General features: G+C 30.6%; 1 protein-coding gene and 2 long non-coding RNA genes across 3 annotated transcripts in view; 1 reads left to right on the forward strand and 2 right to left on the reverse strand.

Moving 5' to 3' along the window:
• LOC118074073 (uncharacterized) overlaps positions 1-14,560 on the reverse strand; it is a 37,448-nt gene extending 22,888 nt beyond the window's left edge. The window contains exon 1 of the long non-coding RNA XR_004691176.1: positions 14,376-14,560. This is a non-coding gene — a long non-coding RNA (uncharacterized lncRNA). The remainder of the gene's footprint in view (positions 1-14,375) is intronic.
• On the forward strand, positions 1,319-27,404 carry LOC118074063 (uncharacterized protein DDB_G0283697-like). Its single transcript, XM_035094969.1, has 6 exons — positions 1,319-3,169; positions 14,897-15,149; positions 15,766-15,995; positions 25,798-26,009; positions 26,144-26,275; positions 26,581-27,404. The coding sequence occupies exons 1-6, from the start codon at positions 1,886-1,888 to the stop codon at positions 26,729-26,731; spliced, it is 2,262 nt and encodes a 753-aa protein (XP_034950860.1). The 5' UTR covers positions 1,319-1,885; the 3' UTR covers positions 26,732-27,404.
• Positions 25,436-26,186, reverse strand: LOC118074074 (uncharacterized). The gene is made up of 3 exons (XR_004691177.1): positions 26,117-26,186; positions 25,789-26,018; positions 25,436-25,591 (listed from the first exon to the last, which is right to left on the reverse strand). It is a non-coding gene; the product is annotated as an uncharacterized lncRNA (long non-coding RNA).
• Positions 27,405-27,991: the final 587 nt, after the last annotated feature.

Below are 27,991 nucleotides of genomic sequence, written 5' to 3' on the forward strand. Positions count from 1 at the left end.
AAACAAGGGGAAAAATAATGATTAAATAAAGAAAGGAAATGATGTTTAAAGATGTTTCATATGATAATTGTTGACAGTACACTGAAAAAAAATATTTACTGTGAATGAGTAATATTTTTTTATCAAATAATAAAATTAAAATTTTAAATAGTCGCAATGGAATATTTTATTGGAATTGCCATGGTAACATTTTTTTAGATTTAATTCTGATAAGTATTTATAATAATTAAAAAATAATTCTTTAACAAAATACTTTCTTATTATATTTAATTATTAACTTCCTATTAAAAGATTATTTTAATAGAGTCGATTTTTAAAATTCATGATTTAGTCATATCTTTACGTTCTGAGACATTTAAAAGCATATCAATAGGTTTAAAAATAAATGTATGTACGTAAAATTGTACGTACGTATGTCCGGTATTTTTTTGTTTCTGATATCTCGAGAACTACTGAAGATATCGACTCCGAAAAAAATTTATTCGGTAGATAAAACAAGGGAGAAGATTTGAAAATGAGTTCAAACAAATTTGGTCCAGCTATTATTTTTTATTTATAACAAAAAGACAAGATATTTGTTATAAACAAAAAAATGAAAAGATGACAAATTTTGGTGATTATATAGAAAAGATGAAATTCGCATTCTGAAGAGTGGCCAGTTCCAAGACATAAAAAAATTCAGCTAATATGATACCGAAGAAAAATCGAAATGGACATCACGCGGGACACTTGTTTATTTACCGCATGTGCGCGTATGCCGGAGGCACATGAGAACGATAAAAAGCGCGCGACACGACTGTGCGCGCAAACCAGTTTTCAAACGGCTAACCGGAGAGACTGATCGTATCTTTTGGGATATTTCGCGACGCACGTTCAGACGTTGGTGGAATTTCTGAATGGCAGAACATAGTGAATGGACGACGGGAAAGGAAGAGACGAAAAAGCTTATGCTAATAATGAAATAATGATCCTCAACAATTTGCCAATGTCGCTTTTTGTTTAAACATTTCAATTCACTTTCATTTTTTCTTTTTTCTTTTAATCATAAACTCTTCAATGCAATTTTATATGGATCATTGTTTACATAAGTTATTCTGTCGTTTTCATAGAAAATAAATTACGTACTTTGTAAAATGTCAATTGGACAAATAATATGAAGCAAAATTTTGGCAAAAATCCAAAGACAAAAATTATTAAAAAAGATGCATCAAGTTCTTGACACTAGTCTTTGGTAGCGGGGATGTTGGTTGCACGCATGCGCCTTACGTTTTGCGTTCTCCAAGTCTGTAAGTCGACGCAGACTCAGTCGCCCGCGACATTCAGTCCGCGATTGATTGGATAGTTTATCCAATTTTACGTTCTACAAAAAAAAACGCGCCGGAACACGCGTTCATCAACATTCATTTAACAGTCGTCAACTGTAAAATTTCAAATTACGATTTAATTAAACATGAAAAAAATTTTTTTTAACTCAATCATAATTTGATATACATATATATATATATATTTATTTAATTATAAATAATTATTTTTTTCTGGATCAAAATTAGCCTTTATCAGTGGATGTGTAACTTTGATAACAAAAAAAAGTGAAAAAGTGTTCAATTGTACATATCAATAAATTTTTCATACCAGTGTATTTTCAGTGGTGAAAATCAGTGGTAATAAATGAATATAATATTATTTATTGTGGTGAAATAATAAATTATTAAAATAGCTGATAATTAAATGGATAAATATCATTAAATGACTAAAGGTTTGAAATAAAAAGTAGTGACAAAAGTAAACTGGTGTTGAAAAACTAAAAATCTGTAATAATGTAATCAGAGTGTAATAATTAGCTCAATTGGGCGTTCAAAAAAAAAAAAAAACGTTTAAATTCACAATGAATAGCACTCGAAGGTTGGCGATTATAACTTTGCTGACGATTGTTGGATCGTTGGTGTTAACAGAAGCAAGATATCATGGTGATGATAGTCCAAGACATCGACATAGACATCGTCATGAAGTGTCATCATTGACCGCAAGAAGAAACCACGAGTCTCATAGATTAGAGGTTGACGATGACATGAAAGAAGATGATGAAGAGGACGATGAAGAAGACTACTACCGTCCAAGACATTATCAACCAAGATTAGAAGCACCGTATCGTGGAAGATATCATGCAAATATGAGGCATGAAGTCAACTTCCGGCATGTTGAAGATGCAGAACGTCGAAGGCGATTTGGATTTAACATGAGAGGTCATAGAACACGCCCTTGGTCTTACAAAGATGACTACACCTCGAGGAATCACGACATAGATCCTGATGATGTTCAAGATGACACTGAAGACTATGATGATTACGAGAGGCCACCACGATGGCATTATTTAGATGATGAAGACTCCTCAAGGTGGAGAAGTTATCCAATTCATAGAAAAACTGATTATTACTTCTCTCATCGTGATTGGATTGAGTCCAGGAGAGAATGGAGAGCTCGAAAAGCTGATCTAGATCATCGAAGAAAAATGAATTATCAGAGAGAAGCTAAAAGGTGGTATCCAGATGATGACTATGATTATGACAGCGTTGATGAAGCTGAAAAAAATGTTAAATTGGAAGACGGATCCAGGAACAAAAGTAAAAAGTTTAATGTCTCGGAAGTGAGTGCTGATGATGAGGAGGATAGTATCTGGAGGGAAGCTGAATCAGCTGAAGACGAGGATGATTCAGATAAAATCGATAATGATTTTTTTAATGATGAAACATCTTCTTCTTCGAGAACTTATGATAATATCATTAAGAGATTAACCTCCAATGACCCCAAGACACCAAAACCGCCAAGTGTCAAACGTGATTACAGAAACATTGAGATTGAAAAGTATCTCCAACGAGACACATATGGTAATCTCAAGTACGAGCCTAAAAACACAACTAAAAATTTCACACGGCCTAGTAGTGGATTCAATCGGACAATAACTAAAAAAGAACCTACAAATAATATTAAATATTTAATAGCTCCAAGTCAAAAGACATCAATTTTTAATCTGGACAACCGCAAGATTGAACAGAAGAAATTAAATTCTAAGATTTTAGAGCCTCGAGCTAAGATCAAGAATCTGGAGCAAGAAGATGAGGATTACAGTGAAGACAGACGTGTAGACATTCAATCTGACGTGACGATTGGGGTAGGTTTTCTAACTTATTTATATTTTTATCAAATATCTTTCTATTAGAGAAATTGCTTACAATTTTTTTATAAAAGATAAACATTTCTTTCCTCTAAACAAAAAACTTCTGACATCTAGAAATTCAGATATTTGCAATTAAAGAATGCGATTTTACCATGCAATCTAGTAGTAGAAGGTAACCCGTTATAATTTCTAAATAAATATTCCAAAACGAAATTTACGATTACGTTAAAAAAAAAATTAAAACATCAATGAATATGCAATTAATGCTAAAGTAAAATTTTATAAAATTTTAACATTGAGTTATTGAACGAAGGATTTATAAATCGTAGATTGTTAACCAAGGGAGCAAAGTATTACATTCTGACCCGGGTGTAAAACACCCAGGGAAAGTTATCCTACGAGATATCATTAAATATTACTTATAGTATGAAAAATTTTTAAATATAATCTCACAAAAGTTTAGATATTTTTTTCCGCATATAATTAATTCTATTTGTCTGGGGCGAAATTAATTTTGATACAAACTCTCAAGAGATATAACTACCTTAAAAAAATTATCTATTTATTTTTTCTTTGCAGCAGGAAATTTATTTTTTCTTAAAAAAGAAATTTCATTATGCATTGTTTTTTTTTTATTCGTTTATACAAACTCTAAAGCAGTAAATACAAACGTTATCACAAAGATATCGTAGTGTATACTGCGGTAAGCGAATTAAAAGAGCGAAAAACGTCTTGTCTGTGAAGGTAAGACACCTCTCGAGTTACCCACTCTAAGACAGGATTTTATGAGAGAAATACTCGCCATCTTCCATACTGTATCCGGTCTAGAATCATCTTTAGAGGTCACATAATCAAAGCAAAGTACAAAAAAAGACTTGTTCAAACAATTATTTTAAAATAAAATACTTTCATGCTCCAAAATATCAACAATTTTAATCATTAAATATTTAATTGGAGTTTGAAAAATATTTAGTAGATATAAAATTGAAAATATTTCATCAATGGTCATTTTTAAACGTAAATAACTCACCTGAGGTCGTTAAATTATTATATTTTATTGAAAATTGATGTCTTAAAGTAACTCAAAAACCAGTCATTACTTCAAGTTGATCCTGAACAACCACAAGAATGTTCGAATTTCGCGACCATTCAGTATCCTAAAACACATTCACAAATTGAATGCCCAAAAAGATATATGCTTTTTAAATCGTAAAATGTACTCTTGACACGTAAAGTGGATGTACCAAACACATAAAAAGTAATACTTTACACTCTCAGTACTTTAATCATTTTTTCAATTTTTTATTTAACCATCTTCTCTGTCTGATTCACTTTCTGATAGATGTCTTATTTTAATTCTATCATCAAAGGGTCCGACTCATTAAATGTTTTGTAAAAAAATTCTTTCTTTATTTTGCACTTTTTTGCATTCTCTTGAATAAAGATGTACCGGCAAAACAAAACTGCACCAGATGTTCTTAACATACATACTGTTGCTGATATAGCAACAAACTTATAACAGTTTTTGAATCAACCTTGAATTAATAACTTGCAAAATAGTTGTTAATATATACATGTGATTGACAGTTTGTATAATTATATATTAAGTCATCGATAATAAGATAATTGTTTCAATTAAAACTCAGTATTATTTTTTTTTTTATTCAAGGAAACCTCTTATTCAAACTAAAACAATATCATTGAATTAATTTATTTCCATCTCGACATGTAAAGGTTTTTATTCCCGGTAATTCTTCGATTAAAAACCTATTAAGTAATTGTTCTTACTGCTAAAATGTTGTGACAGCCAAATTATCTTTAACAAGTTTTATTCATAAATAATGTCTGCAAGTCTTTGTATCGGTACACATCTAGGGTCAAATCAATTATGAAAGATCAGTGATTTATATTATTGATCATTTATTTTATTTTTATTTCTATATAAATAGATGATTCACTATTTAACTCAGTGGTTAAAATAATTCAGTGATATTAATCCAATAGTCCAGTCAGTAAAAGAGGCTTTGCTCCATTGTGGGCACATTTTTCGTACAGCAGGCAATTTTTAATTTTCCAACGTCAAAATATCTACAATAGCCTACAGAAAAAATGTGTCTAAAAATGAAAGTGTGCCGATTTTTTTTTCTATGATTTTTTTCGCTTTTCAGTGGTCCCGTGTATCTAAGCGAGATAGTGATATGGACACTGTCACGTGTTAGAAAAGGACATAACTACACTGAGAAAAATGTTTTTTTTTTAATTTTACTGAGCGCCCCAGTAAGTTTTATTGGGTTATTACACGAATTTTTGATGCGTTCCCAAGTAAATTTTGCTATATTCCTTAGTAAAAATTCAGTGCATCTCTCAGCAAAATTTACATTATTTTATATCTATTGAATAAAATTATTTTTTAATAATGTCAAGTTTAAATAAGGCTAATATAAGCAAAACCTCTTATATTAACTGGACTATAATGGAAAAGAATGACTTTCTATTAATTTTTGTTTACTTAAGCTTATTAGTTGGATTGCTAGTTTATTGGGGAATTTTTTTTGCAGAAAAATATTGTATGATTGCATCAATTGCAGCTCCCATACGATGTATTGAGATGTTGGATAAATAATAATACCTTAGCATTGCAAAGAAAGTTAGTGCAACACGTATAAAGTTATTATATATCTTGAGGATGAACGTGCAAGTATTGAGAGTAGAGTTTAACGTAATTGCGAGAAATAGTTGAGTTTAATCATGTGTTCATGTTATTGAGTTATAAGAAAATATGATAAAATGGAAGACAAAAAATATTTTATTAGAAAAAAAAAATTAAAAGGATCAGGATTAATTAATCTGGTCTTCATGGTTCAGATAGATTTGAAAAGCATGACTAAGCATTCATTTCCAAGATTAGACCTACTGCTAAGTTCAAATATTTCGTAGAAATCTATTTCATTAACTGTCCTGTAAATGACGGTGAATAAATTTCAAATTTTAAAGTTTTTTTTGTTGGAGATATTTATTTTTTATTCATATATTGAAAAATATAAACGTGACATTGTAACTATTCTATAGATGATTACGTCAGGTATTTTCTAAAATGCGTCAAAAAATATATTCTATTAAATTTGTCTTTGAAATGAAATTTATAAAATAATTTGATGGCTATTCTTTGAACATTTTATGATTTTTCCGATAAAAAAATTTGTCGAAAGTTCTTCTTAAATAAGTGCATAACTAAAATATTTATAAAGAAAAAATTTCAATACCCCTTCATAGTTCATGGGCTGGCCATGTATTCAAAAAATTGAAAATACAGATTGAAAAAATAATCTAGGGGTTTTATATATTTTTGCATGAGTAATTCGAATCCGTTGATTATTCTTCCCAAAAGCTGTTAGTTTTTTATTTATTAACATTTCGATTGTTTAAACGCAAATATTAGTGTTATTAATTACATTTCATTCCATGGAGATTTAAATTTTTTTTCAATAGTTTACAATCGAAACCAATTCCAAAATATTCAATTTTTCATGTAAAAACAAACTACTAAAATTGTATAAACAATTAAATGTAGCTCATCAATTAATAAACCTTCCACAGTTTTTATTCATAAAAAATTTCCTTAGTGTTTTTTACTGAAAAAAAATTACTCCCAAGAAGTACAGTATAAAAATGAATATCGATGCAAGAAATTATAAATAAGTACGTCTAAGCATTCTTAAAATTCAATAATTGCACCTAAAATGTAGATGAAGAATTAAAAGAAATATTATTTCATCATCATGTGATATCATTCTAGTCTATCTGAGTACACACTTACTTATATTAAGTAATAGATTATTCAACATAATCAGCTCCTTTACTTTGTATAATTCTAGTCTCTTAAGTTCAGCCGGCAACATCAACATAAACTAGAGATATCTCTATTTGAATTCTGATCGATATTCTAATCATTAGTTTGCGATATAAAAAAATGTTTGATAGATGCATTCAAAGATAATTTGTTATTTATTAACAGCAACATTGATAACAATCACTTGAAACATAGTACGAATAATTATTATTTATGCTGTGCAAATTTTGAATAACAAGAAAAAAAAACTTCATCATAAAACTTTCTTCAAGTTATTCAGGTTAAGAAGAATTGATTGAAAAAACTTCAATAAAATAATAATTATAATTTAATGCATGAAAAAAGTGAGCTATTGATTAGCATATTTGATGATAAAAAAATCTAATTTTCTAATTATTCATGGTATTTGACAACATAAAAATAGAAAATCACTCATTTGTGATACTATTATCAACTCATTTCATTAGAGCTTTAATAATTAACTCTCAAAAAAAGTCCAAAAAAATGGAACTAAAGTTGTTTTATTTGACAGGTAATAGATAAGACGGTAACAACTAATAATTATGAGCGTAAATCGCTGTCAATCGATATAAAATAACCGGTTATATAGATTTTACGTAAATGCCATGTGTATATTAATGATTAATATAATTATTTCTCCGCATGGTTAAATATCTCGACCCCTTCCTCGGTCTAATTGATTTTATTATCATCTCTTCAAAGAATTTGTGATAATTTTCAGTAAGTAAATTTATTAAACAACAAGATGAAGATAAATGAATTTCATCGTTATCTCTACATATGTGTAATATTGAAAGGAACTCTAAAAACTTTATAAAATATTTTTAAAAGCTGTTTCTATTATGAATACCATGATCATTGCCCGCCTCAATTACATCTTATACATTCAAATCTCATAAATATCCATTAACTGGATGAATGTTAATACTACATTCATTTAAATTAATCTCTCGGAGTCATATTCATATACTCTCAGTAAGACTCCCAAGATCAAGTAAAATCGTTCTGACCAACTCATTCTCGTTGGCTGTGAATACAATTCGTCCTATTTTATAGTTTGCCAAGTAATGATGTCAACCAAGTATTGAACAGAATTTAAATGATAAGTAAATAATTTTTAAATTGTGATGAAACATTTGGTACACAAAAAAAAAATTTGCTCTGCCCGAAAAAATGTCAATTTAATCAATAACAAGAATTTAAAATATTCGGAATAAAATATTGTATTGAATTTAATGAAGTTTTGCTTGAAAACAGTAAATTATTAAACTAGGGAGAAAAGTATGACATTCTGACCCGGGTGTAAAGTTGTATCCCCAGTCGAAGGCAAGGGTGGCGAATACCCAGATTAGGATATTTTAGTTTGTTTTCATGGACAACGTACTATTTTTTATTATATCATCATGAGTGATAGAATACGTCACTTTGCAACCTGAAAATAGGGAGTAAATTTTAATTTTGAACAAACGTATGAGAAAAATTATTCTTTAATTATTTTGAGTAACCATCAGAAATAAATTCTATATAAATAGTACCATATTAATTCAAAAAAAAAATATTCTATTGCGACTTTTCAAAATTTGGAATTTATTAATCGAAAAGAAATATTACTTGCTCACAGTGAATTCTTTCCTTAATATATGCAAGTTAAAATTTTTTTGCTAATTGCAGAAAATGATCGTTACATTGGCATTTTGAACGTCCAGTTATGATACCAACGAGCGTGTAAAATGTGTGGGCACATAAGTTCATGCATCATTCATAACTTCTTGGGATGTTTGAGATGTAAAACAAAATGGTAAAAGAAGAAGGAATACAAAGACAGAACGATTATTGCTTAAACGCCCTCACTTTTATAACAATGTGTCAACTAGACATGCAATTAGTTTGTTTTAAAAATCACAACACTTCATGATAATCATCTCCGTCTACATATTTATATTTTTTTAACAATTACATACAAATGTAAATATATCCTCCTTCAATGATGAGCAAAAGAGTTCATTTGATGAACGTGTAGGTCTTCTAGAGGCGCCAAGACTGACATGATCATCATCATCATCATCGTACAAATAGTAATTTTTTATCCAATTAATATGATTCTTCAATGCGTTTGAATTCTCATTATTTTCAAATTAATTCTCTAAATAATATCTATTATGACAAAACATGCATAGTTATGATGCTCATAAACAAGTTGTTGCTATTTAACATTTTCTATTTTACATCCAACATCTGCTAGAACATAGACATAATTATATGATTCAGGAAGTTTGGCTCATGCGGGTCAATTTGTGGCCAACTTACACATTTCATGGGAATGTTTATGCAGTGTTTCAAGTGGGTCTTTTTATGTCAAAGCACCAAGTTGTAGGAGTCTTTTTTCATCTATTAAAAGTGCTATTTAAAAAGTCATTTGCCAGCCTGCTGAATATAGCTTCAACTTTCTGCTACCTAGTTTTCCGACCCTTTTAATACATTTTTTTTCTCAAATAAAGTAAGTAAAGAGTAATAAAAATTATTCATAATAAAAAGGAATAACTCTCTTCTTCATTTGTTGCATCATGATGGTTTGCTAACACTAAATACCTTTCCTATTTCTTTAATTTTTCATCTAAAATAATTCTGCGAAGTCTCCACACCCGTTTGGAGGAGAAGGCGATTGTGTCTTAGCTCAAAAAATAGATCCCTTTGTAACGGAGACGTAATAATGAAATTTTCAATGAAAACGACTTTTTATATTTCCAATTATTCACACAGTTATAAATATAAATTTCTGTTGGTCTCACGTCAATAATTCAAGCAACTTTACGATTATTACTCATAAACGTGCGAAAAAAGTAATCGACATTTGCAAAAGTAAAAGCAATAATTTAAGCTTTAGAAACTATTTTTAAAAATTGCTAACAGTAGTGTATACGTTGAGAGCATATGCAATTCTTTGACAATGAGTTGGAGTACATATCAATACTAGCGATGAATAACACAATGTTGGATAACACATGTACTTTCGACCCGTGTGTAAAATGAAAGATAGTAGAATAAAGAAAATTTTGCTGCGTTTGTTTATCCCTCCTATTTACCCCAAGAACTTTCTAAGGAGTGTCTCTCAAGCTTCAAGTGTTTTTCAAGGCGTAAATAACAGATGATGTCATAGTATCGCTGCACCTTTTCATTATTAATGACTATCAACATTCGTTAATTTTCTACAGATGACCTGATTCAATGAGACGCAGTATGGGAAGATTCCATCATATTGCACAGTAATATTAATGACCAGATAATCTTCTGAAAACTCAACTCTTCAATAAGTACTCACAAGTATCACAGTTCAATAATGACGCAATTCTTTTTTTTTAGACTGATAAACCATTGAAACTTTGATTTTTCTATGGCTGATAAGATTTTCGGTAAATTATTATCAGCTTAGGTCACAAATTCTTGAGAAAAATGAAAACTTCTTCAATCACTTGGAAACCAAACTTGAGAACTCTAATTATCTTTTCATCAGGAAGTGATTGTAATGAGATCGATTTTTGAAATTCGTCATTTTAGCATTTCTTTACATTTTAAAAAATTTCCAAGCATATTAAAAGGTTTAAAAATAAATGTACGTACGTAAAATTGTACGTACATATTTTTTTGTTTCCAATATCTCGAGAACCACTGAAGATATCGACTCTGAAAAAATTTCATTCGAAAGATAATACAATGGAGAAGATTTGAAAATGAGTTCAAACAAATTTGGTCTAGCCATTGTTTTTTTTTATAACAAAAAGACTGCAAAATAAGTTGAGTAAGAAAAGATCCAAGATCTCATCAAGACCCCAAGTGCACCCAGACCCATTTTATCGTAATAATTAATTCAAGTACAACTTAAGGTTTCATGACTCAATTCAAATACTGAAAAAATATTCAATACGAATCCTGTTCAATATTGGTGATTCAGTGTATGATAAAAATACGTTTCTGATTAATTCTTCCATTGTATACATTCATGCGTGATGGTATGCATCAAGAAGTATAAGCTTTTACAAAGCTAAGATTAGTATAAAGCATGAAAAATGGGAAAGAATTAGTGCAATCCATCTCTTTTACTGTCTTTCAATATTAAGGCCGCGGGACTGCTGAATAATCGCATTCTGTTACATCCACGATTACGACTATTGGTTCGACAGTTTTGCATTTTGATGGGTACTAGTGCATATAACATGTTGCTTCCGAGAAGTGGCAATAAACCCAGTCTGAGTGCCAATGCGAATCGTTATTAGTTATGGTCACCATGGTGTGCCATCTCTTCATGGTCGTCTTCAGCGTCATCGTTAGTGGCAGACAGCCTGGCAGCACCAACCACATTCTCCTTCTCGAAATAGCGTTAATTTTATAGTACGACTACACACGAAGTCATTATAATTCTTGCATTTCTTTTTTAAATCTTCAAAGAGTATTATCAAAAAGTGATCTCTACTTATCCTTAATATCAATTTCTTATAAAACTCCGAAAATAGGATTATATTTTTTTTCTTCTTCTATTTGATGTAATTTTAGAGCTTCATTCATTTCGTGAAATATTTTATTTAATTAAAATTAACCATTTTTGGAGCAATAGTCGACAAAAAAAATTTTTCAATCAATTAATCATTACTCCATTACGAGGAAATTGTTAATCAGCAAATAAAAATTGTTAATTATTTTTATTTTTTAAATTATCTATTACAAAATTAATAAAAAATATTAATACTGAACTCTAATTTAGAGCAAAAAACGTGACTTTGTTGAGTTAAATAACGTATCTCTGTTATCATAAGACGCAAAAGATAAATATCTAACATAAATTGTCAATGCTTGAAGCTCATAAATGGTTAGTAATTAACTCAATAATATTTACTTAGCTCGGTAATATTTATTTAATGATTCAAAGTTGATGTTAAATACATCACAAGTGAGTGAACTTGTAAATTTTGCTCCCAGAAAGATATACATGTAACGGTAAGGATGTTCACGTTAGTGTTAATGCATTGAATGCACTTTTCGTTCTGTTTAGTATACTTGAGCGAGTATCTAGAATCGAGAACTACACAGTGGGTGGGCCATCACTAGGGAGACTATCCGGGATGCAATCGGTACGCCTCAAGATGTTCCCTCCACTTTATTGTCTGCTTTTATGCACTTATCTGATGCACGAATATTAATTTAACAGATCTTTCACCCTTTTTCATCACATTATCAGCCAGTCAATTGTAAATAATTTTTTTTTTGTCAATTATTAAAAATAATGAAGTCAATTATTCATGCTTGAGTTAATTTTTTACTTAAAAACTCAAAAAACAAACCGTGTAAAACTAAATAGACCTAAAAGAGGCCTAAAAGACATCCATAATGGAAAAAAGGCCCAATACAGACCCGATTGAAGCCCAATTTTAACTTAAAAATATTTTCAGTGCCCAATTCAAGTTCAGAAATATTTTTTAGACCCAATTCAGGCCCATTTTCTAAAATTATACTCAACAATAATGACAATAAATCATTACAATTATAAATTTGTAGCATAAAAAGGAATTCAATGATAAATTTTTATGAAATTTCTTTTTTGAGTTTTAAAAATATTTTTGGGCTTGAATTGGGTCCGTTGTGAGCCTAGAAAATATTTTTGGGCCTGTCCAAAAATGGATTATTTTTACTCGAAAAGATGCGGATTTGTTGAGGTAAAATATCTGTGCTAATTGAGCATTGATTTAAGGGCAGTTTGTAGTAAAGACATGAATGTGTTAATAATGAGAAAATGAGAAGAAAAAAAATGATAGATTTTATGTGGACTAAATTGATGTGTGGAGTACAAATTTGGGTGGTCCATCCCTGTGAGGGAAAGAAAAGAGTTTAATAACAGGAGGTGATTTCTCTTTCCTGCACTAATGCCTCTTGATCTTCAACCGCCTTCTTAAACTCACAGCAGTTAAGGGCGAGTGAAGTTTTTTCTGTCTTACGTTTCGCCACATTGTTCTTACTTGATTTTGATGCTGAACGGTCTGAAACTAATTTGTAGTTGAGTTTTTGTATCATCATACCAGAGCTTTATGTCTGCCGAGTAAATTCCGTGAATAAACTAAGTGAACAAATGTAACTGGAGTGATTTATTTTGTAGAGGCTAATTATCCAGAAAAGTTCAACGAAGGCGTAGAGAATGAAAGTAAAGAGTGAGTCATATCTGTGTACTGACACTTGTCCGGGGCATCTGGTATTCTTTAATCAGTCAAAAAAAAAGCTTTACACTCAAGAGATCAACTCTGGTTGAAGTGGTCCTTAAAAGCTTAGAATCAAATCTCTCGAAACTTATTTCAATAGATCGCAATGTGAAATGTGACACTCGCAAAGATAATTAATGTCAAGTGTAAGCAGTTGCCCTCAAGGCTTGGTTGTAACTATAAGGTATCAAACAAGTTGCATCGACTGATGTGCACGCGCTCGACCGGTTTAGTTATGAGCCTCCAGGATTGTTTCTATTAGAGTCGGCACAAAATCAAAGACTGCAGATGTCTGCACGGATGTATCTTGTGCAAATGGAAGATTAACTTGATCTGTTTCTTTCATTTTTTTCAGAAAAATAAATTTGTTGTAAAATCCTATTTAAGGTGGTCCAATGTAAAGTAGTATAACGTTAAATGCCTATATTTTATTGCCTTATTCAAAAAATTGATCCTTTTTTTATCTCTAACAAATTTTACCGTTTATTAATTATTTATAATTGAAAATAATTGGTACATGGATGAGATTTTATATTAATTTTTACTAGTCAATTTACAGTAAAAATTACTAGTAAAAAAAATTGAAAAAATACTAGGTTTTTTAGTGTAGTTCCGGTTGGTAAAAATTACCAAAAGAGTCGTAAAAATTCCTATTTCAGTAATTTTTGCCAACTAGAACTACCCTAGAAAAAATCCAATAATTTTTAATTTTTTTTACTCGTAAATTTTCCTGTAAATTGACTCGTTAAAATTATTATAAAATGGTATCCATATAATAATAGATCAATTGCAAAAACCTTCTGATTTTCCGTTTTCCAGAAATGCGCAAATAATTTACAGCGTCCATCTTTTATTTCTATTTTTCACGTAAAACTTAGCCAAATCATATTTATATCACTTATTGTAAAGAAATTTAATAAAATCAATTAATACTTCTTACTACGCATTAATCATCCAAACGTTTCTATTTAATTATGTTAACAAACTTTTGTTGTCATATATAGCATGTAATTGTTTACGACTCCATGTTTTTTACTATTTTTAATAATACTTCATTTTATTAACTACTGAATTTTAACTGACTTACCTTAATCAGTATCTGTCTCAATTGTTTTTAAATTAATATAGCCCGGATGAGGATTCAATTTTGTATATTTCGTAGTAAAAAATCGGAATCAGAAACCACAGCCACCCAAACATTTTTGGTTATGAACGCGACAACACTCGAAACACTTTAGAACAAGTCTCTTTCCTTCATGCTAAGATGCAAATCACATTGACCAACCCTGTGACATTGAAAAAAAACGTTATCATGCCATCTGGTGATATCAACATTTATTAGAGCAATTATTAGAGTAATTTGGTAGGCTTGCCAACCGCTAAAAATTTACAACGCAATTAAACATGTCAAACTCACTCTCAGAGAAGATTTAAAAAAAATGTTTTCTTATATAATTTAAACAAGACACTACTTTTGGCATGTATCATTCCCAAAATAAACCACCTGGGGTCATAAAGTACTCCACATGCCTACACAAAGGTTAAAAAAAGGTGAACAATCAAAAAAATTCTTTCATGTTGTAATGAACATTTCTTACTTGTGTTTAGGATAATACAGAAGAAAAAGAGACAGCTGAAAATGATGCATTTACTCCAATGACTCCATCTCCAATGGTATCTAAAATGACAACGACTTCATCAAGGCCTGTCATTACCGTCCAACAGAATTACGATCGTCGAGACTCACGTTTATTCAGTTCTACAACTCCAAGCCACAATGAACTACAATCAATTCACAATTCTCACAAAGTTCAAACCAAGGAGAGCAGAAGTCAAGTATACAACAATAAAAATGAAAAATGTAAGTTAATTTGAATTTACATTTCCCATAGAATGTTGCAGAATACAATATATAAATACCATGTCATCGGTCAACTATTAACAATAGATAATATCTAACTTGCTATCATACCTTTTTTTTTCTTCTGCTTCATCCAAGCATAATTGCATTCATATGAAAGTAACTGTGATTATATCATTTCTATTTAGCTTATCTGACCTGGTTAATCTTTATAATGATTGACACCTAGAATGAAATTAACGATGAAAATAAAAGATATAAGAACTAATTTGTTGTGATAGTTACTTCATTATATCTAAGCACGTAATTTAATAACTGCAATTTCAGAGAACACTTGAAGATTGTTGCAATAATCATTGACCTCATGAACTTTTGCCATGAACCAATCATTTGTGTATAGTATCGCCCACGTGTTACACTGCTACTACGCTTTATAGAGGTGGCTTCATTCATATGTCTAAACAATTCGTCACACCCTTCCTACCATCCTTTCATTTTATCCTCTTGATTTATACTTTTTATGTCTTCATAAACATTTACCTTTCTCTTTTTCTCATGCACATTTTGTGAATGGAACTCTAATCAGATTGCTGAATAACTTTAATTCTGATTTTAGCTGAAATACGAGAAGCCAGGCTACATGCAATGAAGGTATCACGAGAAGGTAGCTGTCAGTGGCCACGTGCGAGAGTTATTCCTGTTAGAGATGTCTATCCAAGTCCGTCGACAACTTACATTCCACACTGTGCAATTCTTCACAGATGCTCTGATGACACTGGTTGCTGTAGATCAGAAGCTCTCACTTGTGTCCCTAAAAAATCACATAAAGTTGAACTTTATTTTTATGTGAGTATATTTACATATTTTATTGAAAAATAATTCCGTGATAATGATTATAATTTATCGGTGATAAATCACTATCACAAACTATGACATAAAACACTGAAACTCTAGCTATACAAACAAATTTTTTCAGGCACTTATCTTTTATTAGATTTCTGGTAGTACAATTATAAAATATCAAGCGTAAACTAATTTGTAAAAAAAAAACATGACACTCGAGTCTTGGTTGCTGTCTGCACGTCAGATTGAAATTGCTACGATAATTGGAGGGCGTGTCTGGTCACGAAAGTCTGCGAATTAATATATCCTGCCTCATATGGGTCTAATTTGTCCATCAGAAAGTTACCACCCAGGTTATTTCAGATGTGCAAAGCACATCCACACATCATTAATACATTCTACTATGGATAAATACTTATTCATACATAGTGTAATGCCTCTTTGATGGGCAAATAAAGATACTGTTCATGCGTGAACTACAACGATCAAGCGTTCCATTTGATCGGCAGTCTCTCAGATCCCCTAGAGATTGCGGAAGGCATTTCTGGGATCTCGAGTATCCGATAAATTCTATCTCTATTGGTTCAACGGTGCGGATGATTGCCTCCAACTGATATATATTTATATCATATATTTTATTGCATTTTCACTTGAGTGGGTCCATATTGCTGATAATGAAAAATAGAAGAAACATTGCTTACAATTATTTGGATGATTGAATATTTTTTTGCACTAATAGATAAATGTCAACACGTTTCAATAGTGATTTGAATAATCATCAATTGAAACTAATCCTTGATTTAATTTCCCTTTCACCAATTAATTTCAAAATATCACGCGTATCTAATTCCCATCCTAAATGATTGGCACATTTAACGCATATGAATCATCATTTATAAAATGATCCAACATTTTATTCAAGTATTTTTATTTAATGATATTTCTGTAGTAATAACACAGTAAATTGAGTCATATAAAAATCTTAAATAAATCCACAAGCTCATTAAATTCTATGATCGTGCAATTGCATCAATCATAATGACAATTATTCTACTTTTTCTTCAAGAATTCATGGTAAATAAAAAACATCTAATGAGTATTAAAATCATTTTATTAAACACGTTGACATCTATAATTAGAAGAAAGAAAGAAAAAAGTATCTATAAAACTACCAATATGTTGAAAGTTATTGAATAATTTAGAATAATTAAATAATTCCAATGTGTATACTGAAAGAGAAAAAATTAATCAGCAATTATATAAAAATTATTTAATTTATTTACTGCTGAAAGAAATAATTTGTTTCAATGGATTTTATTGAAGGAGTATTACTTAACTATTTTGAATGAGTTACGATTCTATTACACAGTATTTACAAGTGTTGTTCAATTTATTTGTCCAACATCATTCAAATAGAATTCTTTGCTAATTAGCTAAACCAACACTTGAGTGTGAAAAATGTCAAGAATCCATGGATGGATTAAAAGTGTGTTCTATATGTCTAGCACATTCACTAATAGTTATTATCAATAATCTCGTCATCAATCAGACAAGGTACGTTGACATAATGAATTAATTAGGCTTCACTCTCTAAGTACGATGGTTAATAGAGCGCAACTCAAGTCACGAAATGAACAAGAAGATTTAGTGCATACCAACAAAGCGGATTTATTATTGAAATTTATACATCATTGATAGCAATATGTTTTAATGTCAAAGTGCAATACATTTACCAGTGTGAATTTATCAATTACGTATCAAGATTGATGTTGAATCGAACGAATGTGTATGCGGAAAAGAGTAAAGGACAACGTTCGATTTACGATTGCCAATTATACGTACCCGCCTGTTGCTAACAGACAACTTTTCGTCCCAGAGAATTACAATGGACTACTATATCCTGACCTGTTGAAGCCGTATATCCTACAGTGAGCGTTAACGATCGATTCGTAAGTCGACACTGAGAATTAATTGATTGAATTCCGCCTACACTTTGGTCTCTACTCAGAAAGATTCAATCTCAAACATTTCTAGAAATTTTTTAATTATTCTAGACATTGGGTTCAGTCTGTGGAATTTTAAAATTTATTCAATGCATCTTTTTTTCTGCATTTCTGTTTGGAATATATTATCCTTTCTATTGATGCTATGTTCCAACATCTTGGCGCTGAGTCAACTCTCTTCAGTAAGGTAACCACACAAGAAAATGTCACATAAAGCCATGTGACAATTACAGATGCAAATTTCTAAGCAAATGCTCATAAACATTACTTTTATAAATACAATGGAGACACTAGGCTTCCGTGGTACCAAAATATGATGATTTATGATGCTTCTACTTGCTCTTCAATTACTCTCGAAATTCTAAACAAACATTCAAATGAATTAATACTCATTAAAATTACTGAAGACCCACGTGTAACTAAATCGTATTCATAGAACCGGTGACTATTAAATGAAGAAGAATTTTAGAGTTATCATGTGATTTAATAAATAAATTAATTTCTGTTATCATCACTTTGAAAGCTTGAATATAATTTGATATAACAGAAGAATATTTTGAAACTCTTTCAAGTCATAGAATTTTTTATTTATCTCTGTGTCAAATTTATGGCCAATATGAACCATTAGTTATCGCAAAAAAATCCATAAAATTATATTCTAATAGAAAAAGCTCTTCTTCCAACCCTTAGTTAGATTATTTAGAAAGATTTCTAACATGTCAAGTGACTCCAACTCAGAATTACCTCATCATTTCTCTCGAGATCCTAACATTTGTTTGACTCGAATGTCAACGTGTTAAGTTCACTTATCTTCTACTTCATAAATTCATATCTCTAGCTGAAAGTTAAAATACCTAAAAATATTTTTTCATTTCACCATAAAATGATCAAAGGAATTGCACCACTGCCGAGGATATCCGTAAAGACTAATCGAGCAAAGTCAAGTGATCTTGACATGCGTCTGATGATACAAACCGAGGGAGATGAGTAAGACGAAGAAGATAACAAAGATGAGAAAAATTGGAAGGTTTTAACGAAAGCCTAACAGCTGCAACAGTTGCGAAATGACTGCCAAGAAATTATGCATTTGACCGGCGGGATGAAATCCCCCTCAGAGAATGTAAAGGGACGTTGTGATTTTGCCATTGTTCTCAAACTCTTCTTCTTTCCAACAGCAAAATAATGTGCATTCCAGACGTTTACGAACGTTAACACCACGAAGACGAGGGAATGAAGACCCTAGACATGATTCTATTTTCGTCGATGCATGAGAAAAGAGTAGTCAAGCGGTCAGGCATTTCAGTTTACAGAACATTCTGTCAAAAAAAGTTTGCTTTTGAATAAGTCCTGGCCAAATTTCAAGTGTCGAAATTAATTAAAATCTTAACGATGGATGTCAAGTTGATTGAAAACATAGTTTCACAAGGATCTATTTTTTGAGCTAATTGAGAAATAGTTAACTAGAGTTCCAATAATTCTGTTGTTGATTTAAATCAATAGCTTTGCTTCATCTTAGCTCATTGCTCGATATTCAAATTCATTAATTTATTCCCATCTTACTAGACAAGACCTTGTATGCATTAGATGTAGCTGATGCATACACATGTGCAGACCTAGGAGGTCTACGACACTATGATGAACAAAACACTCAAGTACCTGGTGAAAATTACGAGCCATTAGTATTCACAACCTGGAGTCTTGTCATAATTTTAATATCATTTATAAATCAATCACGAAAACGATTATGTCGTTTTGTGAGTACATGATTACACGTAGTTCAAGATTGGAGTAACGATCGCGATTTAGATTATTTACATGAATACTTAATTTTAGTGTACAATAAAAGGATAGAAAAATATAGGTGTTTCTGAGTTGATTAACATAAAGCAAGGAGTGAGCCCATAATAATTATGCTAAAAAAAATTCTTCTTCTATTCATGATAAGAATCTAATCAAATTGTACGACTGACCAAGTATACTGAAAAGCTAATTCTGCAAGAATACGGGTCGTTCGCACTCTGAGCACTACTTCTATTTTTACTTTGTCTAAAGCCAGTCGTTTACTGTGTCTAGTAACATCCAGAAAGTTAATATACAAATGTCGTATCGAGTATCATTTTATTATCAACAATTGTCTAATGAAAATGGCATTATCGGGTTAAGATAATGATAATAAATTAAATGATTCATCAACCACAGATGTTAAGAGAGTAAGTAAGTCAACGCGAATAATTATCAATTTTTATTTGATAACTCTAGTAAATAATCACTGATTATTGCAATATTTTTTTGACACTGGTTTCTTGGAATTTCCTCTTGTTTTTAGTAGACAGTGTTGTTGATTCCTTGATGACTCAGAAATGCATTTCATCTTCTGTTAAAATGTTTCGTAATCTGAGCTAGCGACAACTAAACTGCACCACAGGAATATTTGCATAAGCTTCTAACAAGATATATTTATATTCCCACTTGTGTGAAAACGCGCACGTGGTCTTAAGTTGAAGATCCTATTTTTCGAGACACTATATCTGGAATTAATGTGAAAACATTATTACTAATCGTGAATCACACAAAACTTTACTGTATTTCAAGATTTTAAGTCGAATGTGGTTTAGTACACTGAGACAAAAATTTTTGCTAATTATTAAAAATAATTTAAAATATTCACAATAAAATATATTATTGAATTTAACATGATTTTGCTTGCAATTTTGTTTATTTAATTATTTATTTATATTTTAGCTATTATTCATTGATTTTATTTTTTTTATCAATATATTATATCATAATAATAAATAATATAATCAATTAATATTGATAAAAATGAAATAATACAATAAATATTTAAATACAAATGACATTAGATCAATTCTAGTTGATCTCAATAGCAGTTTCATTTTTTCTACTTTTGTTGTTTTTTTTCTTCTCTTTCTAATTATTGTCAACCCTAGCTGCTTCGCTATATGTACTCAGTTTTGATTTTATTAACAGCAAATTTTGTTCTCAGTGTATATTTGAGCATCTGAAAGTGCGAAAAATAAAATATTCTATATAATCCATCCATAATTGCATGTCTTGAACTAGCAAGTTGCAGCGATATATCTCTCGGGGGGCCAATCGGGTAATAACCCCAACTAACCTTCACTAGAAAACACTCATGGTATGTTTCAAGGATGTTGATTCAGCTTGATTATTTTCCTTAAGAAATGCTTAATGATCTTTATTCATTTCTTTCATATAATTTCATTCAATCCACGTATTGTCAGCTCTACTCTGTAATATTTCAAAGTAAATAATATGAACCAAAAAAAAACCATTATTCCTCTCAGGAATATTTTTAGAAAATTTTCTATAATATAAAGCATTTAAAATACCTGAACTTTCATTCACTTGTCAACATGTCCTCAAAGTCTAATAACTATTCCAAGATCGAGAAAGTAAATCTGGTAAGCAATTAGTTTTCACGAGGTAGTTTGCCAAGAGTCTAGACTCTGCTATAAGTGAATGGAAATAAATGAAACGAAAATAAGAGAAAACCATCTGCAGACATTCGATAGGTGAATTGTTTGGTATCATAACAATAAAAAATAAAAAGCTACTCAGGAAGTTAATTCTAAAGTCACAGGAAGAACCCCTATACCACTGTATGGGCGGCCCAAGGCGTGGGCCAAAAGAACCAAGACGTGGCTCATTGTTAGTGTAGACAGCGCACAAATGCCTCGACGCCAGATTTCAATTGTGCGTACAGTTAGTGTGCGTAGGCGATAATGACAGCGTATACATACGTGAGGTTATGTGAACCGTCCCCCTTTGGTTCCTCATGAATAATATCCGCTTATTACTAAAAAATAACTGGGCTAATATTATTTCAAGTAATAAAGCTTTTTGGAGTAGCTATTATTTTTGAGGTTAAACACTTCAAAAATATTTCGTGTAATTCATAATGATGATGATGATGATGATGGATAACTTTTGATATACGTTGTATATCATTTTTCTTTTTCATATCAACTATTTACACTGTAACAAGATGGACCCACAGCTTCTGTTTTATGTAGTGTAATTACACGCCCAGTTGGCCAGCGAATATATAAAAGCTTGCTTCAGAATCAGTTACAAAATACCCCCGAGGCTTTTAGGTTTGTAGAAAGATTTAGTATATCACCTTGAGCATTCTTTAGATTATTTCTTTACTCTATAATCCAAACGATAGTTTTAGTATCGTGAATAAATTTTCTTGATTGTCTAGAATCTTCAAAGGAATCTGTGAAGACTGGAGAAAAATTGAAAACCTTGAGGGACAAACAGGACAATGAGCTTCCCAGTGAAGTGTTTACAATACTTTCATTGTGTTTTCAAGGACATTTATAAATAAAAATACATTTATCTTAATAATGTTGAGATTAAAGTGGAACATTAAATGAAAATGTGTTGATTGGATAATAAGCTTGCAATGAAATTATCTGTTTTTTTTTATTTATCAATGTTGTGTGAAACTTGTTCTACCGGATGTTAAAGAATATACCGTTGAGGTAACTGGACAAATGATGCTATAAATTCAGCAATATCAAACAACTAATTACTTATAGTTGAGAATGGTAATTAGAACTAACATACTTCGTCGGAGGTCTGGAAATTTTGTCAACCATTCATTTACAACATCAAGTTTTTGTTGTTTCATATTAATCAGCTAATACTGAATCAAGCTTCTAGTTCAACTTGTTATTCAATCGAAAAAGAAATGCTTATCATTAACGAATGCAAAGAACATAAAATTTCGAAACTCAAGACATTCCTCAATTCACATAAAAGTATTTCTCTTTCCAACTTGGAAGAATGGTTGAGGAATTTTTTAGCAATTGAATGGATGATTAGTCTAAACTGTCCTTTAAGTCTAGCAGAAAAATAAGTGACATGCTCACTTTGCCATTATCCAATTGCTAGACTCAATTCGCCACAAATAATCATTGGAAAAGGAATAGCATTTAAGTATTAACCATATCTCAATTACATGAGAACTGGTTTTACATTCTTCGTGGACAGAAAACAAACAACTGAGAAATAAACAACGCAATGGTATTCGAATTCAAGAGTTGGAAAATAGAGATGCGTGATCACGGAAGAGATCTGGGGAACTTTATAAAAGAGATTGGCTGGGAACATTTGTATCGTCATGAACTTGTTGTTTGATAGCAAAAGCAAACCGCTCTTTGACTATAAGTTAGATAGAACTGTCCACCTCTTAGTGGGCAGCAGAAAATTCTTCGTGAATTCCGTGGATGACCGGTTATTCTGCAGTGGGAGAAGATCGATGGCCTCTATTAACCGATAGACTACTCGTAGACGAACCTGGCATTACATGAAGCCAGGAAGAGAGAGTCCAGAGAAATCTAAGGGGTAGATTATCATAATTATTATTACTCTATCAGCCGTCATTTTCACTTCAATGCTATCAAAAGTATTAAAAATTCATCAGCCTGCTGATTAATCTCCAAATCATCCTGAAGATTTAATTAAAAAGTTTGCATGTTTATTACATTCATAGATGGAATGAGAGAAAAAAACTGATAGCTATTTTTTTTTTGGGAGATTATTATTATCTTAAGTCACGTAAAGACATGCTAACTTTATTCGAATGCAGTAGAATATTAATAAAAAAAAAAAGAAAAAATTACTGTGAAAGTAGTTGGGAATTCCATTCACGAGGAAACAGGTAATGTATCTTCCTAATCAACAATCAGTTTGCGTGGGTACGCGTGGGTAGGGAGAAAGACATATCAGAAGTTTAATTAAATATTCAGAGGTCATCAAAGTCATTTAACACATTTAGTAACTTACAATAAAATGATTTATATAATGAAAAAAAATAGGAACGAACAATATATATCAGCAATCACCATCATTACATTGAGCAAAGAGGATCAGTGTAACAAACTTGTTATCAAAGACCGCGCATGCTTTCAAGTCTGATAAATTGTCATGGGTGTGAAACTTGAACGTATAGTATGTAAATTTCATCTGAGAAATAGAGATCTGATCTACTGCAGTGAGTTGTAAGAACGTGTTTTCATCTCATATACATTCAAGTATAGAGTTTGTTTGAGCATTGATGTGACCTAGTATTTAGGGACATTGATTTATGCATCGATTTATCAGTTCTTTATAAATTATAGTACTTAAAGTAGCTACCTCAGGTACTATCATCGACATTATATGCCCCCTGAGGATTAGAGTACAATTATATTAATCACTCAGTATAAAGATGTCTTGAAGACTATAAATTGCTGGAATAATGTTTATCGCGTGTTCATTTATGGATTAAATATTTTTTGATGAACAAATTAAAATGAATTTGACGAGCAAATTACTAGTCAGTAGATCTTTCTTTTTGCTTCAGACTTTTTCTCTTAGTAAACTTAAACTTCCTACAAAGTGAAATAAATCACAGCATTGGAGTGTTAAAAAATAGCCTTGAGAGGCGAATAAGCTTTCAAGATGTAGATAGCCGACAAAATTTATTGGATTATTGCTACAATGAGTTAGCAAAAGTTCCTTGAACTTACAGCTTCATCAGTTAATTGATATATGAATATACGAAAGCAATGTGATATTAAATCTGTCCGTCTGCGTTACTGATATCTGTTTAGTCTATCGTCCTTCATGACGTCGCTGTTTATCATCATTATTCTGAGCAAGTTGCAGTCTGATTATTTTTGCCCTCTAGTGATAAATTCAAGTGCTCGGTAGTCTTCCGTGATTACTGAGTTAAAAATATTCAGTTGAAGACCAAAAACAAGACAGTGACCAAGGCATTGTTTATATCGCAAAGCTACCAATCATCTCTCATGAATAGCAGCATGCTTTCACCGATTTTCAAGTTGTAAAACATGCATTCATGCATCTAAATGAGCATTTAAGTCTTCAAGCAATATCTTACCAAAATTTCCAGGCTATCCAATAAGCTACATCATTTTTATCAAACAATATAGACCTAGAATTACATTTGGAATTTCCAGCAAACCATGGCAAACAATTTTTCGGTTTTTATTTTCTTGCTTGGGGCATTAAGGTGAGGCAGATGTTAATGCAAAGCGAATGTATGTACATCAGCTTTGACATCCACTGTCGTCGATCATTTCGCCAACGAATGGAAGCCCTCAAGCAAAAGATACCTGAAAATGCAAATGAGTTCTGACATTTAAAGAGGTTAAAATGATCACTTTTAAGTTTCAAGTAAAAACGCAAGCATTACCATTTGCAACTGTTTCTTAATTTCTTTCTAAATAATATTTTAAGTTTGTATTATGATTATATAACTTTTATGCAACGATTCCTATTTAACTCTGTCCACCGAGAGATTATTTCAGCTTTAACATACTGAAAGCAAAGCTCTCGATGACAGTTACAATATTAATGATACAACTATGAGTCACCTGCATTTTCACCGCACCCTGGTTGAAGATTATTATCATAAATGATATAAATAAGAGTCAAGAAAACATGACAGCAGTATGTTTACTAACAATTCCTAGCTGTCTATTGTCGTGCAGCTATTTATAATCGTATAGAAAAATTGATTAAAAAGGATATTATTTTCTGAAATGAAAAAATAAATTTATTAAGTATTATTATATATGAAAATGACAAAGCTTGTCATCTATTTATTCCTATTGTCTATAAAATAAATGATAAATATTCAACAAAAAGATCTTCCAGACTTTCTACATCTATTAAATAGTTAATCTCTTTTAATAAAAAATTTTAAATCTTGTATTAAATAATGTCTACTCTACCTGTTGTAGACTACAAGCATTGAAGGTGGAAATGTAGTGGAGAAGCTGTCGTTTTACAATCATACAGAATGTGAGTGTAGAGAGAAAAGCGAGTACGGAATAACGAGCGATAGCAGACCATCATCAGTGCAGGAGACTGAGTTCAGGTCTCATCCTAGTAGACAACAACATCAATCAGCAATGCCTCCACAGAATATAAGAAGGCCACCACAAAAGAAGCCGTAAGTTATCTGCAATGTAAAAATATTTCTTAAATAAATTCTCTAGTTGTTGTTGATAAATTACTTAATGACTTTAATGAAATTAGCATTTAGCTGTTCTTACGTACCTATTAATGTTAGTATTATTACTTTAGATGCCGATGTCCATCTGACTTCACGCCACGAATTACTCTTGATGGTGAATGCCAGTGTAATTGCTACGAAGAAAATCAAAATTGTATTCGTGCACGCAGAGGGAAAGGATATTTTTCTCTAAGAGATCGATTGTAAGTATTGGACAATAAAAAAAATGGATCTGTGCTGTAAAGATATGATAAAATTACGAATTTCAAAAATCGATTCCATTACAATAACTTCCTAATAGGAAGTTAATAATGATAACTATTGTAAGCTACATGGAGAAAGGAATTGAATAAATAATTGCTCATAAAAAGTGAAATTTACCCTGCGGGATACTAAAATTTATCCTGCCACTTTGTAAAAAATCCTATGTTCCAGGGCAATTTCTTCGTTCAATTCTTTTCTCTAAGTACAGCATAAAATTACTAATTAATTTTGTGATCTGTTCCAGATGTATTCAAAATGAAGAATGTGCTGTTCCTTTGTGTGAATTTGGTGAATACATAAAACGACAAGGAAGATGTCCAAGGAAAAAAGATAAATTCAATGAAATAGCAAACTATCCGAATCACATGAATTTCAATCATAGACATCGCAGTTAAATATTACTTAAAAAATTGAAATATTATTAATAAATAAATAACTTAAATTTAATTGAGAAGGCATTAAATTTTTAGTAAAAATAAAGTGCCAAATGAATTGATGAGAATTGTTGCAAAGACAATACCTTTTAATGAGTGCGTAGATTATTGTAATTGTGGTAGATGAATGTGCATTATAACGTCGGTGCCATTTTTCAAGTGTTTTTATTATAAATATCAATTAAAGTGTCAATTAAAACGTGTGAATTATTGGATTTAACACAAGAAACGTTGTTGGAGTTATTTGTACAATGGATATTTCAACGAATAAGCAGAAATTCTTGATTGTAATGCAGGTTTTGAAGTTCATATGAACCATCAAAAATCACGTAGATCTGTATTGATATGAATCTTCGATCCATGAAAGAATATAAAAGCCTTGTTCAATGTGGGTGGCCTATGGACACGTGCCTAGTCTGAGGTTCTGCTTTATACCTGCAAATATTCAAAAAAATGTTTTGAAATCAGATAATTTTTATAAAGTTACTTAAGTAGTTATGATTGAATAATTCTAATGGATGAAATATAATTTAATAATCATCATTGATAAGTATAGAAGTCAACGATCAAATCATATAATTTTTACATTATATACTCACATTTTTGTATTGTATCATTATAGTTATAGACAATAATACGCTTTAATTGTATTTAATCTAACAAAAATATGTATTCATTTTATTAATTTAATATTTAATGTTTTACTTTTGATTATTATTATTTTAAATAGCAATAACAAATAAAATGTGCGTAATAGAAATTTGCAAAAAAAAAATTGGTTATATTTTGTACTTTTTGTACTGTCCGGCATTTTAATTATTTATAACAATTTAGAATGATGCAAAATACAAACGTAAGTACATAAATTAAATATAAATAGAACACTGTCAACTGCACTCTGTTTTAAACAAAATTGCTTGAAAACGTAAGTTAGGGTGAATTAATGCTGTAAATCTGTGGTAGTTGTATAAATTACTTATGTATACACTTATGACAAATTTATGAGATTTCCGTTTTCTATTTTTAATCTCTAAAAGTAATGACATTTAATTAATAGCAATAAATTGTAAATATTTGGCAACGATAGATTAATTTGTAACGCTACATGTAAAAGAAAAATTGAAAATGACTACTCTATGAAAATAATTTCCAATTTCAATTCAAAAATAATAATTGTTGTTATGGTAACAATATGTCATCAGTCGATAAGTTAGTATCACA

Source organism: Chelonus insularis, unplaced genomic scaffold (assembly GCF_013357705.1).
Source record: "Chelonus insularis isolate UGA/USDA-ARS -01 unplaced genomic scaffold, ASM1335770v1 contig_131_pilon, whole genome shotgun sequence".
NCBI classification, from domain to species: Eukaryota; Metazoa; Arthropoda; class Insecta; order Hymenoptera; family Braconidae; genus Chelonus; species Chelonus insularis.